Below are 15950 nucleotides of genomic sequence, written 5' to 3' on the forward strand. Positions count from 1 at the left end.
GACATTACCAATGGTTAAACTAAAGCATAAAAAATGTCTAGAAAGACTAAATTCATAAATATTAATACTTCTAAGGAAACACAAGTCCCAAAAGACTATATACACTTTATAATTGTTTATTTAAAGTTCAAAATAGGCAAAACTCAACTACAGTATTAGAAATCAAGTTAAGGATTACTTTTAGGCAGAAAGGACGGTGTAAGAATTCAGAAGATGTATGCAAGGGGCTTCCAGGATGTAGTCAATGTTAGTTTGTGACCTAGGTAGAGGTTTCACAGATGTTTGCTAACTTTGTTAAGTATTTTCTCCTGCTCTACTGCTTGCCATTTAATACGGTTTATAGTGCTATTTATATAAAGTTGTTAATTTCAATATATTTTAATCTATACACATACAATCTGCTGAGTGAACATTTATGTTTTATGCATTTTATGTATGTATCATACTTTATTTTATTTTTACTGAGAGAGAGAGAGAGAGACACTCCACGTACAAGCAGGGGAGGAAGAGGCAGAGAGAGACAGAGACAGAAAATCCCAAGCAGGGTCTAGGCTCAGTGCACAGCCCGATGCAGGGCTTGATCTCACAATCCGGGTGTTATGACCTGAGCCATGCTTAACCAACTGAACCACCCAGGCGCCCCTGTTCGTATCATCAAATTAATCAACAACAATGAAACATGTGTGATCTAAATCCAGTTTACCTGTGATTTTTTCTTTCCTGGAACACATATTTTCACATTTTTCCCTTTTATCAGAAGAGGTGTTGTTTCAATGTACTTCATGACTGCTGTAACTGCCTCTTTAAATTCCATTTCCAAGTAAGCCTAAATAAAATGTATTATACTGTTAGTCAAAAATCTAACTCAAAATTCTCTGTATGACTTGGTACTTTTTGTGGAACATAAAACTATGAAATTACCTCAACTCCTGGTTCCTTTTACCTCTTTTTGTTTTGCTCAAGTGTCATTTGATCTCTATGGTGTTTTCGCACATGAAATGGGACATTTAACCTTATAGAATTTCCACACTATTACCAAGAAAGGACAGGGAAAACAGGGGTCCGTGGCAGGCTTGTGGAACCATGAGACATAGGAGGCATGGCTGAGTAACCAGAGAAGGCAAGATCTGGTCTAGCGGCTTTAAGTCTGACATTTTTAAGTTTCTTGCAACAATGAACACTACCAACTATGTTTTCCTGTTTCGTCTCACAATTTTTAATTTTTTTGTAGTGTTTATTTATTTTTGAGAAAGAGAGATAAAGTGCAAGCAGGGGAAGAGAGAGAGGGAGACACAGAATCGGAACCAGGCTCCAGGCTCTGAGCTGTCAACACAAAGCCTGATGCGGGGCTCAAACCCATAAACCCACAAACCCACAAACCGTGAGATCATAACCTGAGCCGAAGTCGGACGCCTATCCAACTGAGCCACCCAGGCGCCCCTTGTCTCACGATTTTATGTTCTACTTAGTCTGGTGTTGTTCATAATTTTAATGAACTTTACTGTGTGAGGCATAGGAATACAATACACATGTAAAAAGTATGGTACACCAAAGTCATTTTTTGCTATAATCTTACCAGTGTGTAAAGCAATGGAAAGCGAACTATAACCCGTCACCTGTTTTCACAAGTAGTTTTTCTGAACAAACCCATGCCCATTCATTTGTATATTATTTATGGCTACTTTTGTATTACAATGGCAGTGTTGAGTATCTTCAATCTTACAGCAAAGCCTAAAATATTTACTATCAGGCCCTTTACAGAAAAAGTTAACCAATCCCTGTTCTAAAGGATATAAAACAGTATGCTGGGACCTTGTTCACTGGAATCTAATCATTTACATTAACACTCAATTATTAATTATATATGTAGTAAAAGCTACTAAAAGATCCAACATCAGTCTTTATCAAGTAATAACTTTGTATGCATTTTGAGAACAGAGACTCACTTCTTTTCTATAAGGAACAACGAGGACATCATTAACTTTTCCAAATGGTTGAAACATTTTCCTAATCTCTTCTTCAGTACAGCCATCCTCTGGTAATTCAGATATAAGAAGAACTGAACCATAATGCGAAGACTGGTCTTTCCGAAGCTATATTTGAATGAAAGAAAATTTTTAAAAAACTGAATTAAGCTGTGAAGTACAATAATAATTCCCAATATAATTTCTGCTACCATTAACCTTAGTCCTTTCAGCAGACTTTTCTAAATATTTTAGCACAATTAAAAAAAATTTTAAATGCTGAAGTAGTAAAAACTGTTTTATATTTTACCACTCAACCCTAACAGTGGTCAGAGTTTATACATACATGATCACAAATGCTCTTTTCTGTTTAGAAGCATTTTATAATAAACAAGACCTATGGAATAATCTAAAACTACTGAAGAATAGTTTTCTATATGAATCTACAAGGCCTATCACTAATGAAGCTGAAATTACAGCTTTGTTAACTCTGTGTTTAAATAATTGAAATGATATCGGGGCGCCTGGGTAGCTCAGTCAGTTAAGCATTCAGCTGTCTGCTGTTAGCACAGAGCCCACTTTGGATCCTCTGTCGTCCCCCCCTGCCCCCCACCTCGCACTCTATCTCTCAAAAATAAACAAAAAAACTAAGATTTCTAAAAAATAATAATAATAATTGAAATGATATGTAGGGGCACCTGGGTGGCTCAGTCAGTTAAGTATCCGACTTCAGCTCCAGTTATGATCTCACAGTTTGTGGGTTCAAGCCCTGTGTTGGGCTCTATGCTGACAGGTCAGAGCCTCGAGCCTGCTTTGGATTCTGTGTCTCCCTCTCTCTCTGCCCCTCCCCAGCTCATGCTCTGTCTCTGTCTCTCAAAAATAAATTTTAAAACGTTAAAGAAATGATACCTAGGTAAGTATAACATTTAAAAAGATTCATATAAAATATGTATAAAATCTGAATACCCTGCAATATGAAATTTATCACCTATGTCAAAAACTGTCTCCCTCTCTCTCTCCCTCTCTCAAAAATAAACATTGAAAAAGTTCCACTGCCACCATCTACAAGTCCTGGGAAAAAATGAAAAGAACATTAAACATTAATTTAGCCTATTCCCCATATTAAAAATTTCTTCCCAACACTCTTCAAAATTGTGTAATTACAGGTAGATCATTTTAAGTGTATCCTTCTAAATATAAGCTCTTTGAAGGCAAGGAATTAGAACTGTTGAAAATATTTAGACAAGTTAAGAGTAATATGCACCTAAATACCTGAAGATTTGTTAATACTACAACACACTAAACATCTGATAATTTGGCCTAAAATTAGCAATTACCCTAATGTTTTCCAAATGATTCATATACTATTTACTATAGTAGTAATTAACATATGTAATAAAATAATACCTCAGGATTATAACTAACAGTCAAAATACAGTCAAAATACACCAATAAATCAATCAGTACCAGAAAATAAGCTGTTCTACACTGGACAAGAGTATTTGACTTCTGAACTATACTTCAAAAAAGTAAAAAAAATTGATTAAAAATGATCAATTCTCAGTAGAGACTTGTACAGCTTACAAAAACTCATTTATATTGCTGGTGATTACATTCACCTTACCCACCAAAGAGCAAAACTCATCACAACAACCTGTTTGTGTGGCTAGCCAAAAACCACCAAACCACCGAAATGTTCTCACTTTTGTTACATCAAATGCCAAACCTCCAGGATTTATTTGTAAGCTATGAGATTTTGAATTATTGGGCTTTTACTAAATTCATAAAACCAACCAATAAAATATTCCATACCAACATACTTCAACAAGTCACAATTTCAAACTTTTAAAATATGAAAATAAAAAATTCAAGCAACTTTTTCTGTCATAATAAGACATGTATATACACAATTGCACTAACAATTCAAGAACTACTGACCTTACGCTGGAGAGAAACAGCTTTATCAGACACTTGTTTACATTCTGGTAATGTGTCATCTTCAATATTCTTGACTTTGTAACGAGTAGAATGTCCCCCTAAATTTGAATCACTCTTTGTAGAGTTTGTAGATTTTACTGATGGCTTTGATCCACTGCCAGTTTTAGGCTTTTGTGCTGGTGAGTGTCCTTTATCAACTGCTTCAAGATGCTTCTGTTTACTGAATTCTGACCCATGCCCGGATCGTTGTACTACATCTTCTAATGCTTTTTTTCTATCTAGTAAAAAGGACATAAATGAAACTTCAACTGAAAAGAACTTAAGGTGGAAACTATCTCATCACATTAGCAAAGAAAAAGGAAGAACTCAAATGCCCAAATACTTATCACATAGAGCCACTGTCAGACCAAACAGGAAGCAAATACACACAAAAAAATTCTGAGTTTTCAATTCTTCACTCATGAGCTTGAGTGGTCCTCAAACTTCTGATTTCAGAATCCCCCTTCACTCTTAAAAACTGAGGACTCCAAGGAGTTTCTGTGTTAAATTTATCAGTATTTACCATATAAGAAATTGAAATCAAAATTTTAAAAGATTTACTAATTCATTTAACAACAATAATCTCCTGTGTTAGCATAAATAACATTTTTATGAAAAACAACCTTAATTCTCAAACAAAAAATTAGGTGGAGGAGTAGCACCACTGTGTATTTTCCCAAAGATATTCATGTTGCACTTAAAACCTGAATTATCATATCTGCTTCTGCATCCAGTCTGATAGATACATTATTTTGGCTGAAATGTATAAAGAAAATCCAGCTTCACAGACATGTAGTTGGAAAAGGGAAGACGCTGGAGACCTCTAAAAAGATCTCAGAGGAAACATATTGAGATATTTCTAGAAAGGTCACTAAACCAATATTAAGACACAGATTGAAAATATGAAAAATACCAAAAAAATTTTAAATTAACTTATGGCCAAACTAAGATGTTTGCCTAGCCATGGTTTTTAAATTTGATTGTGGGTAGACAGATAAACTCTCCCAAATTTCTTCTGATAGTTAATAAAAGAAGATCAGACTAGGTTGGGATGTGGGTCAATTTCACATAGAAATTCTAAACACAGAAATGAAATATTCCATTTTATTAGAAGGGCTAAGGCAAATAGCGCAAAATGTCAACTTTGGTTAAATCTTGACAGTAGCATACACATCACCATTTCAAACGTATTAAAAATATAGAAATAAAAAATTCAAAAAAACCCAACTGAAAAATTCAGTCAAAATAAGTAGATCTATTATTCACATCCATAAGTGTACCTGATGATTTCACTGATCTCCGTGATGTCCTTTCAGGGCTAACTGATCGATAGCATTTTGGACTACCTCTAAATGGATTTCTCATTCGATATGGTGAACGGGATCTGGATCTGTATCTAGAAATGAAACGATGGCAAATTCTTGGACTTCGACTTCTCGGTCTGTATATATAGCGTATTGGGCTTCGAGATCGACGGAATCTGTGACTTGAGCTTGATCTCCTAGAATGTCTAGGACTGGGGGAATGAGAACGTCTTCTTGGAGTTTCATTTTCTTTTCTATTGCCTTCATTTCTACAAAGAATGGGTGAGGGGGGATCAAAAGATTCAGCAATTTAATGTAAATTTAGGTTACATTAAATAACAAAAGTCACTTTTTTTTAATGTTTATTTTTATTTAGAGAGAGAAAGCGCCAGTGGGGAGAAGGCAATGAGAGAGGGAGAGAGAGAATTCCAAGGAGGCTCCGTGCTGTCAGCGCAGAGCCCAGTGCAGGGCTCAAACCCACAGTGAGATCATGACCTGAGCCAAAACCAAGAGTCGGATGCTTAACCAACTGAGCCATCCAGGCATCCCCCGAAGTCCCTTCTTAACAACAGATTATTAACAACACCAAACTCTGATACCATATATTTATTTAAAACAAAAAAACCTATGTTATGGTGCAATTCAGCCTTGTAGATAAATAAGAAACAAACAAATGTTTATCCCTCTAATTGCTTGGATCCCAGTTTTGCTAATATACAGACAATACCCTTCATCAATTTCCTGAGCTTTTCCTATATCACAATATAGACAATTATGTATTGAAAGTATTAAGTTATATAAAGAATTTAAGAAACGACTTACATGAACAAATGCTTTTCAACAATTTTTCCTGAGAGATTATACCAGCTACAAATATTAAAGTCTTTGACTGCTGTACTTGTATATACATACATTAAATAGGTACCTCCTAGGGAATATAAAGCTTAATGAAACCATTCCTAGCCTTCAAGGCATTTATAACATAAGATCCCCGAAACATAAAATAATAACAAACGCATAAAGTATCTTCAGGAAAGACTAAAAAAAATAAAAACCAGAAGTTCACAGAGGTGAGCTATCATACTTAAGCTGGGTAATTAAAGATTCATAGAGATTGCTGCATTTGTCTGATGTTTCAAAGTGAAAACAATCAAAACAGGAACTCAAAAAGAACACCTTTAAAAAAAATACCTGTTTACTTTTAAGAGAAAAATTAAGTCTCAACAACACCACTATTCAAAAAAGAATTACCTTCTTGATGGGAGGATCTCAGGATTCCAATCAGGATACCTATTTTGAGAATAAACAGTATTAATGAACAGTTGAAATGAGACTATAAGTTTCAATTAATCTTTCCCTGCAATGTATCAGGACTATTCAAAACCTAAGTTTACATAATTTATTAGTAGATTAATATATGAAAATTTTCTTGGAAGTAAAATATTTGAGTGTCTAATTCAAGAAATAATCAAAGCATTACTCTAGTAGGCATTTCAAGGAAAAGAAACACATTCTCAATTTTGAAGACTTCAAAGTTTACTTAAGTAAAATAGGGAATACACATAAAAGTGTGTAAAGAGGTACAGAACAGGTACATGACACAAGTTTAGGTAGAGGTTAAAAGACAAAGACAGTTCATGCACTTTGCAGAACTCCAGGGGACACAATTCTATAGAATACAACATGTACGGAGCCCTTTACACTGTACCTAGTGGTTCTCGAAAAGACACATCTGGTGGGAATAATCGGGAGAATTTGCAGAAAAGGCTGTTTTCCAGGTAGCCCTTTAAGGTCTACCAATAGGCATGGATCAAGGTAGGTTTCATTAAGTGGCGATACATAAAAGAATTTAGAGGCAAAATAAGTATTCTATTCCAGGAACTGGTCTGGCTGCAGCATGGAAATGATGAAAAGCAATTATGAGGGGAAAAACCTGCAACGGTGGCTCAGAATTACAAATGGTGAAGTTCCTAAAGGTAAGGAGGGTGCACATTAAGTAAAAGGCAATAGGGGACCAATAAACATTTCTGAAATCCAAAAGAACACAAGAATTTTTCACAACGACTAGAAATAAATATCTGGAATTATGGGGAAAGATGAGGACTAAGATACTGAAAAATCAGGCATGCAGAAGTCACATATAGCACAAAGACTGTGTGAGACTAACAGAGAATACAGTTTATAGGAAAAAAGGGGCTGAGGACACCAACACTCAAGAGTAACGCAAAGACAAACCAATAAAAGAGATTAAGAAACCACAGAAAAAAAAGTAGAAAGAACAGTAACATCATAGAAGTCTAAGAAAAAGACATCTTCATCCGCAACTTTTCTAGAGAATCTGAACTTGGAAGGTTAATTGGAAATTTTGGAAAAAATTTTAAATTGGAAATTAAACCATTAAGCCAATTAATATTCAAAAACACAATTTCAATAACCAAGAGGAGCGCCAGGTAAGGAAATGGAAGCAGCCGACTCTTACAGCAAGTCACCTGGCAGGAAAATAAAGTCAGGTCAAAACCACAGTAAGGTAAAATGGCTTTTATTTGTTATTATTTGTCCAGACAATGTTAGCAGGTTAACTCAACAGCAATTTTCAACTTCCTTTTCACTTGCCTGCCTCTACTACAAAGGCTAAAAAAAGCTAAATATTTGCTTTCCCAGCCTCCTTAGAACATAGCCAGTGATAGGTTCAAACGAATGAGACATAGGTGCAAAACCACTGGCAAATTTCTTCCTGCTTCTTTCCCCCTTCTTCCTGCTTTGAGAAACATGATGCCTAAAGCATCTTGTAACTATAAGGGGACAAACTATGAAGACAAAAAAAAAGTTAACTTTAATCCAGCATATCCATCACCCAGCATCAACAATTGTCAAAACATGAATAACTGTTTCATTTACACTTACCCTTTACTTTATTACCATCTAAGAAGGTAAATTTCTGGTCTATGATATAACATTTAACAATAAGACCTCTAGGGCACCTGAGTGGCTCAGTTGGTTAAGCATCTGACTCAGTTTTGGCTCAGGTCATGATCTCACAGTTCACAGGTTCGAGCCCCACATCCGGCTCTGTGCCAATAGCACAGAGCTGCTTGGGATCCTCTCTCTGTCCCTCCCCTGCCTGCACACGCGCTCTTTCACTCAATCTCTCAAAATAAATAAATAAACTTTACAAATAAACAAATCAATCAATAAAAGCAAGACCTCTGGAAGCGCTTAGCTAGCTCAGTCAGTAGAACATGTGACTCTTGATCTCAGGGCTGTGAGTTCGAGCCCCATGTTGGGTGTGGAGATTACTTAAAAATAAAATCTTAAAAAAAAAAAAGGCAAGCCCTCTGGAATCAAACAATGCTAGGTCTAAGTATACATGCTGACATTTAATGACCATGCATCTGAAACCCAGTTACTTAATGTGAGTAAGCTTTAGCTTTCTCACATGTACAATGCTAGAAATATAGCTGCTTGTCAACACAGAGGTTAAGTTCCTTGAGCTCTCCAGTTTATGGATTCACAAGATCTTGAGGGCCACTGTTCAAGAGTTAGTAGTAATGTTTTGGATCCTCATTAGGCTGACTGCTAAAATACATGTTCTTGTCTCTGCTGCCAGGGCAGGAAGATAAAACATATATACTATTCTTCAAGTAGAGTTTGGACTATCTGTATATTGTCTAACTAGTTTAAAATGTGTTTCAGAAGCATGGTACTCCTCACAAAGGCAGTACAGCATAATTCCTAAGAACAAGAACCTAAGAGACATTACCTATGTCCCAATGTGATTAGTGTACACATCACCAATAGTTTTTGTGACAAAAAGTTCAATCTCAATTTAATTATAAGGAAACAAACAGAAAATACAAAATGTACTTTTGGAACATTCTACAAGACAACTTTCCTGGATGTTTCAAAAGAAGTCAACGCTGTGAAAGCATTCCTCTCAAAAAAATAAATGAATGAAATGAAATGACACGAAACAAAACAGGCAGAGTAGGCTGTTCTAGCTTAAGAGACTGTAATGCATGAATCTTGACAATCTCAGATTGGGAGTGTGGTTGGGGGATAGGCAGGGATTCGTTGTGGTTATAACAGATAACCATTGTAGAAAAATTTCCTTACTCTTAGAGGAGACAGATGTTGAATTGAGGAGTGATGTTACCATAACGTTTGTAATTTATTTTCAAATAGTTCAAAAAAGTTTATATAAAAATAAAATAAATGTGGCAAATGATAATAATTGGTGAATAAAGATGAATACATGAATGTTTACTATCCTTTCAACTTTTGCAGCTTAGAAACTTTTCAGAATAATATGTTGAGTGTAAAAGGGGGGGGGGGAAGGAGGAAAGATCCATGGCTAGACAGACTAGTTGTGCCGATGATTTGCTGTGAGATAGCAGGGAAAACGACTCTCTGTGCCTTAGTTTCCTTCATGGTAAAAATCACAAATAATCATTATACATACATTTCAAAAGGTTACTGTGAAGATTAAATTGTGTAAAGGACTTAGAATTAGGTCCAGCATACAATAATAAGAATATAGCTATTATACTTCATTATTAATACTAAAATTCTGATGTAATGTATCTTTTCTCAGGTTAACCAACTACTCTTGTGGTATATTCCAGGAAGATCCAACAAAGACAAAGAGAGGAAAGAGGTAATAAACCTTAAGAACTAAGAACCTAAATATACATCAGCAGAGGAATGTCTATATAGATTAAGGTACAGAAACAAAAGGAACACAATGTAACTTAAAAAAACAAAGAATATAGTAGCATATATTTTCCCATGGAATGATCCCAAGCACCTAATCAAATCCATTTTTTTGGTCATTATTTTTTTGCAGTGTAGAAAAAGTCAAGAAGGTATTATTCAAGAGCACATAACCTGAAAAAGGTAAAAATGTAGGCTGGAGTAATTAAGTGGCAGGCACAGAAAGCACTTTAAAATCAGGTCCTAAGTACAAGAAACCACAACAACAAAAAAAAACAGAAGGCTTTAATAGGCATACATGTCATTTCCTCTAGTAAACTGATGGCAGTATACGTAGCTAGAATCCCCTTATTAGCATTAATGCCTACCTATAACAAATAACTCACTCCCACTTAAATCCCTCACCTTCATAAGAATTAGACATCCTACTGATCTGAGAAAATTTATGGTTTAAGAGCGATCTTCCATTTACAGTGCTAGCTAAGCCTATCTAATTCAGATGACAAATTATCTCCATAAGTTAACTTATGCTTGCACAGCATCTATATAGGGAAGCAACTCCTATCTCTACTCATATACAGTCTATATGATTCAGGTAGGGCTTATTATCACACTCAACAACAGGAGCAAGGACATGACACCAACACAGGTAGAGTACCCAATTCTTACAACCATTATACCTGATTTCAAGATGGACAACTAATTCAAAGTAGACCAAAAGAGTCAAACCAAGGACTTATGAGGAAAGATGTTTTTTTGAGGGTTATTGTGTGTTTCTATTTTGGTTTTAACTCCTGGAATTATTAACTATACAGTTCCCTTAAGTCTGAAACTATGGGGGTCATTTTGCTTTGTAGAGGAAGTGTACCTGGGATCTCACAAGGCCAAAGCAGAAGAGAACAGCCAAAGAACAAAAACATTTGACTGCTTTGATTTTTGTTTCAGTATCCAAATTCAGCTGTTCCTGAAACTAGAACCACTTCTTAAATTTCCCAGTTGTATACGCTAATACATTTCCTTACTTTAGAAACTACTTTGAGGGGCACCTCAGGAGCTCAGTCGGTTAAGTGTCCAACTCTTGATTTTGGCTCAGGTCATGATCTCATGGTTTGTGAGGTTCGCAAGATTGAGCCCCACATTGTCAGGCTCTGCCCTAACAGGGCAGAGCCTACTTGGGATTCTCTTTCCCCCCCTTCTCTGCCCCTCCCCAACGCGCATGTGCTCTCTCTCAAAATAAATAAACTTAAGAAAAAAAAACTACTTTGAGTTGTTTATCATTTATGACCAGAAGAGTCCTGAATAATCTCAAAAAAATTTGGTGATGTTTTCATAAAGAACAAAACCAAATCCCAAACCAGCTGCACAAAAATCATTTCACCCAAAATGTTACTCTCATGTTTAGTATGTCAGTTTTAGTGACCAGTAACTTGACACACAACTATATTAGCACGTTTAATGACGGTAGGAGAAATACAATTTAATTTTGTTACTCCAGGGTTATAAGAGGTTCCTGTTAAAGTCTACCTACTGGGATTACATTAGGAGGGATTCAGAAGAAAAGATCATATTTAATTCTCTCCTTTTGGGAAAAGATTAAATATACTTTATAAAGTATTTCAAACAGGCAATAATTTTCTAAAAATATTTTTCTCTAAAGTACCACACAAATGGTATTAAACAGTCACACTTGAACATGAACTATTTTGTAAATTTGCTACCTATAAAAAAGAAAAACTTGTTCTTACTGTTGACGTAGCTGGCGGCAGCTCTCAATATGAGTAGATGTATTTTGATGCTGAATCCAATCCTATTGTAAAAGGACAAAAGTGCTGAAATTAGAATATTCCTCACACTGACTAATGAAATTAGGCTTTTAAAAATGACACAGGATACTTCTGTTTTTTCAAAAATTAACAAACCTAATTATAAATAACATTTGACTACTCATTAGTATTTCACAAAAATAAAAGGCCTCTAAATAAAGGCACTCAATACCAGACCTCATTGATGCCATTTTGAAACATTTTAGTATAGAACACATTTAAAAAATCATACCCATGGACACTCATTTGAAATCAAATATATACTTAAACTTGGGGAAAAAAAGCATTGGTCAGAAATAATTCATCTCAAATATAAAAATACTCCAGAGAACACCAAAAACTCTATAATAAAACAGTATCTGAAATGGCATCTTCAAAACATAGTGTACACAACTTGTATCTCTAAATTCAAGCTAACAACATCAACAACAAGAACTCCTACCTCTTAGGCCAGTACCATTCCAAACAAGGTACCCACTATATTGACAAAGGATAAGATCAGTAAAAATATGAAAAACTGCTGATTAAATCTAATTTATTTTCAGGACTTAAGGGAAAATAACACTATTTCAAAGACACGATATCCCTTATACATATAGAGCTTTACAATGAACAAAATTCTCTCTTAATACATTACTTAATTTACAAATCTGCCCTAAAATTACATTCTATACCCATAAATAGTTCCTGGAAGATACATCCGATTAAAAAAAAAAAAACAAAAGACAATACACTTTTCAAAGACACAGTCCCCCAAGTGAAAGTTAAAAGCAACATTATTACGGAATGATTTATTGTTTCTCTAGCGTTTGGACAAGCAAAAAACTTAGTAAACAGTTTTATATTTTAAAATGTTCCTTGAAGAAAATGTTATTCATATCCATTTCAAAAACATTTTAGTATGTCATTGCTACAAACTAGACGTTTCCACAGTTAAAACCACAGTTGACGCTAATTTTGGAATCTGCCTTGTCAAAAACTGTATGAACACAAGTGCATGCTATCTGCAATACGTAGCAACAGATTATGAAAAACCCTAAACTATTTCATTAAGCCATGGAACTCATTGTGGATTGCAAAAAAGAAATGTCTGCATATCCTGCTCAATGCTACAAAACAGAAACCACAAGAGTCTCTAGTACTCCTAAACCCATGTCTTTGACATTAACTGGACATTGTTTACATCAAACAGACACACTGGCAAGTAGTGGGTTGGGCATGATTTATTCAGACCACAAAGTGTTTTGTTTGAATAAGTTGCCATCATTGAACAATCCAGAGATTTTATCCCCAAATCCAGACTTACAGCTTTTCTTGAAAAAATACTAAATATGTATTCTGTACAGCAACTATCAGCTAATGCTGATGGCGGCCCTATTTAAGGCACACTCTCCAGTTTTACATATACATTCATATATATGTGTATCGATACATATACATATGCATATACATATACGTGTATATATACACATATATACGTATATGTATATACACACACTCTCCCTCTCTCTCTTCTGTTTAACAGGCTCACTTCACTCACTGACATTACTTGCTTTAAGCTCAGTAAATATACCTATGCCACCCAAATTTCTAGACTCTCTAGTAAGGGTATCCAGATTAGATTAAGGGTCCAAAGCAGTACTACCTCTCCAGAGAAAAAGTGGTATCATTTACTAAGCAGGAAATATCGCAAGCACTGTAGACTTGAGTGGGTCCAGAATCAAACTGTGAAAATACCTACCCACGTAAGAGCTCACTCTATCCTCCAACTACCTCAAAAATCTTTTATGTCAATTAGTATTTTCTCAAACTGAATTATTTCAGTCTGAAAGACAGCGTCTAAACCAAGGATAGCCCAAAAGACGTAACTTCTAAACCAAGGACAGCTCCTCCTCTAACATCTGAAAACCAATTTAGAAAAATACATTTCACATTCCACTGTTGCCTTTTTCAGGCTATAGTTTTAAAGATTCAGCATGGGGAACATATTTGTCAAACGTTACTTTGCAAGAAAAAAATTGCAATTGGTAATTTACATTTATTGGCTACATTATTTACAAGGTCATTTACAAGGCAGGAAGATATATCACACAGAAATGAGAGGTAGTTTATACCATCTAAGTCCATGTTCACAAATCCCTATCATTTGATCATCCAGTAGTGAAGAATTCATTAGTTAGATCCATTATGCTGTTCTGTTAAAAATGTATGTGTTTTTTGTTTTGTTTTAAATGGTAATCTCTGTGAACTCTAAAGCATCACTAAATGATTTCTTTTCCTAAGTTTTACTTTTATCATATTCACCCAGACTTTCACCATCTTACACTTGAGGAACTAGGGAAGCCTCATATTCAGTGCCCTATCTTATGTCTTCTCATTCCTGTATACCCTACATACATCTGCCAGATTTATCTCTCTAAAATACACTTTGAACATGTCACTTTTCATATCAAGAACCTTAAATAGCTTCTTAGTGCCTCTCACCTAAAGTCTAAACACCTTAAGTTTTTGAAGGCTCTTGGTACTTACTGTTGTTGCTGATGTCTGAAATGTCATCCATCTTCCCCTAGGTATATTTGAAGCCTACTCATCATTCAAGACCCATATTTAATCTACTCCATGAAGTCTTCCCTCCCCGATACTTCTAGTCCAGACAGACTCAATGCAGTTAGTTAGTCACTGTCACTCAATCTCCTCCAACTAGACTACAGAAGTCTTTTGATGTCAGAAAGTACATTTATACTTTTTTTCTTTTGTTTTCTCTTTATCTATATAAGAGATGGTAACTAAACTTAGTATAAGAAATATGGAACATATCATGAATTTGCATGTCATCCTTGCACAGGGGCAATGCTAATCTCTGTATCATTCCAATTTTAGTATATGTGTTGCCCAACTGAGCACTATTTATACTTCTTTTTAATTATATGCTGTTAAATACATAAAAGGTATTGATAAATTTTTAGCACTGGCCTGAATGGATATAAGCCTAAATTCCATACAGAAATATTAAATCTCTCACCCCTACAGCATACCCAAACAAGTCAAATACAATCACCGAACCATTTGTTGACCTCTAATTTTTTAAATTCCTTAGATATGTTATTTTTCTCTTCAATGAGACTGTTTAAACTGCTTAAGACCAACATCTTCACTTTATATGAGAGCCCAGCATCTAATGGAGTCATGTACAAAACTGATAATCAGTAAACACCTACTGAATAAACATACACCTTTTCCATTCTACAAAATAAATATTAAAACTTTAAGGGGCACCTGGGTGGCTCAGTCAGTTGAGTGTCTGACTTTGGCTCAAGTCATGACCTTATGGCTCATGAGTTCGAGCCCCATGTCAGGCTCTGTGCTGACAGCTCAGAGCCTGAAGCCTACTTTGGATTCTGTGTCTCCCTCTTTCTCTGCCCCTCCCCTGCTCACACTCCCTCAAAAATAAACATTAAAAAAAATTAAAACCTTAAGTTCTTTATTTTAAAGATACCTTTCTTGGATTCATCATGACTAATTAAAAGTTCAAATGGAATACAGAAAGCCTATTTATTACTCAATTCAGGGCTTAGAACTGCTTAAAAACTATAAGAACGATGAATTATTCTGAAATTTTTTAAGACTTGGCTATCTCCCTTGATAGGGAAGGCAACTATTATTTATTTAGAACTCAGCAAATCTGACTAAAATGCAGGAAAATGCTGCTTTCCTTTGCTGGAGTTAACAAAATCATCAGCTGAAATCTGGTAAATGGGTATTACAAAGACAGTAAAAGGGCAGCACTGGAAGGAGAAAAAAACAAGACAATTAACACCTATAGGTTTTTAAGCCTATTCATAGTATACTACCAATTATATGTCCTTGAATCAAACTTTATTCCTGTGGGAAGTACAACTCCTTCCTGACCATTTGTAATATAAATCTATAAATCACATTAGTAAACAGAAGAAACACTGATTTCCAAACATGTATCAGTAAATAAAACATACTGGGAAATTCCTATACAAATCCAACAATTACAGTTGACCCTTGAACAGACACAGGTTTAAAGTGCACAGGTCCACATGGACTTTTACAGTACAGATATATTTTCTCTTATGGTTTTCTTAATACCATTTATTCTCTAGCAGTATTACTTATTATTTTAAGAATACAGTATACAATACATT

General features: G+C 35.0%; 1 protein-coding gene and 1 non-coding gene across 2 annotated transcripts in view; both read right to left on the minus strand.

The window, feature by feature from the left end:
- The window catches only part of ZNF638 (zinc finger protein 638), a 136198-nt gene that overhangs the window by 52963 nt on the left and 67285 nt on the right, over positions 1–15950 (minus strand). Inside the window, exons 3-8 of the mRNA XM_040458308.1 lie at positions 11701–11762; positions 6497–6535; positions 5222–5514; positions 3903–4180; positions 1947–2093; positions 704–826 (exon numbers count right to left, since the gene is read on the minus strand). Coding sequence (XP_040314242.1) covers positions 704–826; positions 1947–2093; positions 3903–4180; positions 5222–5514; positions 6497–6535; positions 11701–11762 — 942 coding nt within the window. The remainder of the gene's footprint in view (positions 1–703; positions 827–1946; positions 2094–3902; positions 4181–5221; positions 5515–6496; positions 6536–11700; positions 11763–15950) is intronic.
- Positions 14579–14682, minus strand: LOC121019319 (U6 spliceosomal RNA). The gene has a single exon (XR_005785532.1). It is a non-coding gene; the product is annotated as a U6 spliceosomal RNA (small nuclear RNA).

This window comes from Herpailurus yagouaroundi, unplaced genomic scaffold, assembly GCF_014898765.1.
Source record: "Herpailurus yagouaroundi ecotype Mexico unplaced genomic scaffold, PumYag 221, whole genome shotgun sequence".
Lineage (NCBI taxonomy): Eukaryota > Metazoa > Chordata > Mammalia > Carnivora > Felidae > Herpailurus > Herpailurus yagouaroundi.